The 5,379-nt window shown below is 45.5% G+C and overlaps 1 protein-coding gene across 1 annotated transcript in view; it reads right to left on the reverse strand.

Annotated features, from left to right (window-relative positions):
* GATAD2B (GATA zinc finger domain containing 2B) overlaps positions 1-5,379 on the reverse strand; it is a 128,107-nt gene that overhangs the window by 10,959 nt on the left and 111,769 nt on the right. Inside the window, exons 4-7 of the mRNA XM_008059326.2 lie at positions 4,974-5,105; positions 3,643-3,774; positions 2,388-2,558; positions 1,568-1,883 (exon numbers count right to left, since the gene is read on the reverse strand). Coding sequence (XP_008057517.1) covers positions 1,568-1,883; positions 2,388-2,558; positions 3,643-3,774; positions 4,974-5,105 — 751 coding nt within the window. The remainder of the gene's footprint in view (positions 1-1,567; positions 1,884-2,387; positions 2,559-3,642; positions 3,775-4,973; positions 5,106-5,379) is intronic.

A 5,379-nucleotide genomic window follows, 5' to 3' on the forward strand; every position in this document is an offset into this window, starting at 1 on the left:
CGGGCTCAGGCAATCCATTCACCTCAGCCTCCCAAAGGCGCAGGATTATAGGCTGAGCCATGAGCCCGGCGGGTTTACAGCTTTTATATGGTCATACTTAGCAGCTTTTATATGACTATACTTATACTACATCACTATATCTAGTTTTTCAACTCAAAGGGCAGAAACTAAACACAGAAATTCAGCACAATGTTATACAAACACTGACATTAAATAGAAGTTTCTTCTACATCACTGTAGAAGTAAAAAAAAATAAATAGGAGCAATATTCATCAAATTATGCATGCATCATGCTAGGAACCATTTAAAAGACTAAATGTTATACAGGAAGTCTTCAATATTGCTGATAGGTTCTTGCAGACTTTCATTTAAGCAAAATATCACATAACAAAACCAATCATTTTTTCTAATTAATTTTTTTTTTTGAGTTGGAGTCTTACTCCGTCGCCCACACTGGAGTGCAGTGGCCGCTCCCAGCCACTGCAGCCTCGACCTGCTGGGCTCCGGCGATCCTTCCGCCTCAGCCTTCCAAGTAGCTGGAACTACAGGCACGCGCTGTACCATGCCCGGCCGATTTTTGATTTTTTGTAGAGATGAGGTCTCGCCAAGTTGCCCAAGTGGGTCTTGAACCCGCGGGCTCAGGCAATCCACTCACCTCAGCATCCCAAGGCGCATGATTACAGGCTGAGCCACCGAGCCCGGCTCTAATTAATTTTTTTAAAGTTTTTATTTTTATTTATTTTTTTTTGAGAAAGCAGGATTTATTGAGTGGACAGAAAAGTTCCCACAGTGGGAGGGGACCTGAAGAGGTTGCCTTATTTTAAGTTTTAAAACAAAGTTTATTAGGAAGAAGAGAGGGAAAGAGGAAGACTCATGCCAGAAAGACCAGACATGGATGAGTCTCTCAAAAAGAAAGACCCAGTCTCTCATCAATGCTGTAACAAAATGATGTTATGTGAGAATCTGCTGCAGTTGTTTCACCCTTAAAGCTGCAGTTCCAAGAAACTATTGATGATGTTAAGAACTTACTGGTGGGTTAAGCCTGTAATCCCAGCACTTTGGGAGCCCACAGTGAGGGGACTGCCTGAGTCCATGGGTTTGAGAACAGGCTGGGCAACCTGGCGAGCCCTCATCTCTACAATAAATTAAAAAATTAGCCGGGCATGGTAGCCTGTGCCTGTAGTTCTGGCTGAGGCGGAAGGATTGCCTGAGCCTAGCAGGTCAACACTGGGGTGGTCGTAAGCATGCCACTGCACTCCAGCCTGGGCGACAGAGTGAGACTCCAACTCAACAACAACAACAAGAAAGAAAGAACTTACTATACTGCAAAAAATATACGGTTTACAAAATAGAAATTAAAAAATTAAGTCCAAGACACACACACACACACACACAGTTCTTCTGATATGTTGCTCCCAAAAAGCCTATAAATAAGGAAGAGGAGGTGGCTTGGCAGTAGGAAGGAGAGGTTATTTAATATTGCACAGTAACCTGTGATACTCTACCAATGTCTATCAGGCTTAATAATCACTTGCTTAAAGAGATTGACTAGAAGAAACAACCTTACCTTGGCTGTCAATGACACTCTGTACGACTTCTTCCAAGCCCACCATGTAGATGAACTCACTATTGGCTGCACTAGGCAGGAAGTGAAGCAAGGGAGCAGGAGGTTTAGGGGGCGGGATCTCCAGGAGTGTCTTTTCCAGCTGTTTGCGAAGAGCCAATTTGGCTGCAGCCTGTGAGTTGGCAGCATCAGTCATAGCGCTGGGACTAGGAAGTGGTGAGGACACTCTGTTCACAGTCCCTGGCTGGATATGAGAGGCAAGGTTCATATAGATGGCAGAGGATGTTGTACGCTGACAGGGAACAGAAGAACTTGACTGCTGAAACAGATTGAGAATGGGGTCAGTGATGGTTTATGGGAGAAAGAACCAATTCCTGCATTCTTGACTGAGGCCACTGTCTGATTCTAGTCTGGACTACTTAGCATCCCCCAAAGTAGGAGGTATTCAACTCATTCATTGATAAAGAACCCTGGTATGTAGGGAAGGAGAATGATGATGGCTAAGAGCTAAAACTGGTAAGAGAAAAATAAAGATTTTAATTTTTGTCACACATTATTATGCTTCTCATTCCCTAGATCACCTATCTCTTTCTTCTAGGCAGATTTAGCTTATTGCTGCTCTGCTGTACCACCTCTCTCCTCCACTACTATTTTTATATAATTCCTCAAAACTTCCACTTTGGGAGTTGTTCTCAATTCAAGTTCCACCCAAATCACCCTTGTTGTCCTAGAGTTTCTCTATAAAAAAACATAAAACCTATGATTCTTTCAACAAGAAAAGCAAATCAGTGATGTCTTTTTCCACATTAGGACTCTCTCTTACCGGCTGGTAATTGATGGTGGGATTCATGTTGGGTGTTGTGGTGCGTACAAGGCCAGGTTTAGGAGGACCCCGCTGACCCTGTAGCTGGGCTGGGTTTGGTGCAATAACACGCTGAGACATCAACATGTGTGGGAGGGTGGTATTGGTAGCTGAACGAATGACACTGTGACCCTGAAGAGGAAGAAGAGGAAAATAACCAGTTAAACATGGTATAATGCCCTACAAAATGCAGAAGGAGAAACATTGTCTATAATACACAGCTGAGTAGAAGTAAAGGAAAACAGCCAGACTTGGTAATTTCATTTAACATCTATGAGATAACTCTACCATTACTGCAAAGCCTGATTAGTGGCTGGGAAGTCCCTGGCTTTTTTTGGTGTAAACTATCAAATCCTATATAGTTAGATAGAGAATTAACCCTTCTCTAGAGAAGTTAGAAACCTTTCTAAAGAAAAAAAACTAGACTGGTGCAGTGGCTCATGCCTATAATCCCAGCACTTTGGGAGGCCGAGGCAAGAGGATTGCTTGAGCCCAGGAGTTTTTGAGACCTGCCTGGGCAACATAGTGAGACCTCATTTCTACAAAAATAAAAACAAAAAAATTAGCTGGTGGGGTGGCATGTACTTGTAGTTCCAGCTACTTGGAAGGCTGAGATGGAAAGATCACCTGAGTCCAGCAGGTCAAGACTGTACCATGATTGTGTTCCTATACTTCAGTCTGGGTGACAGAGTGAGACTCCAACAATAAAAAAAGAAAAGGAAAGGAAAGAAAAACTACCACAGAAAGATGAGGTTATTCACCTTTCTATTACAAACTAAACTATGTCACAAAGAACCAACACAATGATCAGTAGTAATAACTCGTCTAACATGGCCAGGTTCTTGATAGTCTTTATAAAAGCCCCCAAACAAGCCAGGCTCGGTGGCTCAGCCTGTAATCCCGTGCCTTGGGAGGCTGAGGTAAGTGGATTGCCTGAGCCCGCGGGTTCGAGACCCGCCTGGGCAACTTGGTGAGACCGCATCTCTACAATAAATAAAAAAATTAGCTGGGTGTGGTAGCGGGCGCCAGTAGTTCCAGCTACTTGGAAGGCTGAGGTGGAAGGATTGCCAGAGCCCAGCAGGTCGAGGATGCGGTGGCCGGGAGCGGCCACTGCACACCAGTCTGGGTGACAGAGTGAGACTCCAACTCAAAAAAAAAAAAAGCTCCAAACCAGACAGGGCCCTCAAACACTAAGATCTCACTATGGGTCACATACCTGTAATGTTCTCAAATTTTGAGGTTCAACCCCTTGGGTTCCAGGGCGGGAGGGAAGCTTGGATAGGCCCTGCTGTCCCACATGGGCAGGAGATGGCTGAACAATAGATGCTGCATTCTGTACAACTGGAGTCTGGGAGAGGGAAAACAAAATGAGACCATGGAAGAGGACAATAATCAGAGGTGGAAATCTGGTACATTTCTAGATCTTTTTTTTTTTTTTTGAGTTGGAGTCTCACTCTGCGGCTCCGACTGGAGTGCAGTGGCACACTTCCGGCCACTGCAGCCTCCACCTGCTGTGCTCCGGCAATCCTTCCGCCTCAGCCTTCCAAGTAGCTGGAACTATAGGCACACGCTACCACGTCCGGCTAGTTTTTTGATTTATTGTAGAGATGAGGTCTCGCCTGCCCAGGCAGGTCTCAAACCCGCGGCCTCAGGCAATCCACTCACCTCAGCCTCTCAAAGCGCAGGATTACAGGCTGAGCAACCAAGGTCTGCATTTCTAGATCTTTAAAACTCCTTGTCAATGTGAAGCTCCTGTTGACCAGGAGGAAAATGGATTCAAGGTTTTCTTAATTAAGGCCTAAGATTTAAAAAAAAAAAATCGCTGGGCTCAGTGGCTCAGCCTGTAATCCAACGCTTTGGGAGACCGAGGTGAGTGAACTGCCTGAGCCCGCGGGTTCGAGACTTGCCTGGGCAACTTGGTGAGACCTCATCTCTACAATAAAAAAAAAAAAGTTAGCAGGGCGTGGTAGTGCACACCTGTAGTTTCGGCTACTTGGAAGGCTGAGGCAGAAGAATCGCCAGAGCCCAGCAAGTCGAGGCTGCAGCGGCCGGAAGCGGCAACAGAGTGAGACTCCAACTCAAAAAAATTTAAAAAATAAAAAAATAAAAAATCACTACTCCTATAGACTAAAAACTATGGACCCAGAGAAGAACAAGCCACCCAACTAAACCTACTTGGCCTAGCCTACTCTCAAACCACTTTTTCTTGGCTGGGCTTGGTGGCACACCTGTAATCCTGGCACTTTGGGAAGGTGAGGTGAGTGGATTGCCTAAGCCCAAGGGTTCAAGACCAGCCCAGGCAACTTGGCGAGACCTCATCTCTAAAATAAATAAAAAATTAGCTGGGCATAGTAGTGTGCACCTGTAGTTCCAGCTACTTGGAAGGCTGAGGCAGAAGGGTCGCTAGAGCCCAGCAGGACGATGCTGGGCTGGCTATGAGTGTGCCACTGCACTCCAGCCTGGGCGGCAGAGTGAGACTCCAACGCAAAAACAAAAAATCTTTTTCTTTCCTTCCCTCTAGAGTCCCATATTTCTAAGACACATTACCTTCTGGACCACATTCTCTTTCTGTAGCTGACTCTGTCTCAGCTTCTTTAACAGCACCAGTCGGGCTTCTTCCAATCGTAGTTCATCCCTTAGCTGCTTGATGAGTTGCTGCCGTTCTTCAATGCCTTTCCCCTAAGGAAACATGGAGACTGTCAGCTAGAGCAGCAGGTACCCAGAATCCCTTCCTACAAAAGACAAGCTTTACTTCTTAGGTCTGAAACCTTCATTTTCCACAAGAGGCAGAAATGGCAATGGGATTATCATTATATCTCTGGGGTCTGGCACACACAGTCCCCAGCATTCAATAGATACTCAAAAAATGAGTTATAGCCGGGCTCGGTGGCTCAGCCTGTAATCCCACACCTTTGGGAGGCTGAGGTGAGTGGATTGCCTGAGCCTGCGGGTT

This window comes from Carlito syrichta, unplaced genomic scaffold (genome assembly GCF_000164805.1).
Source record: "Carlito syrichta isolate Samal-C Ts95f unplaced genomic scaffold, Tarsius_syrichta-2.0.1 Scaffold303992, whole genome shotgun sequence".
In the NCBI taxonomy this organism is placed as follows: Eukaryota; Metazoa; Chordata; class Mammalia; order Primates; family Tarsiidae; genus Carlito; species Carlito syrichta.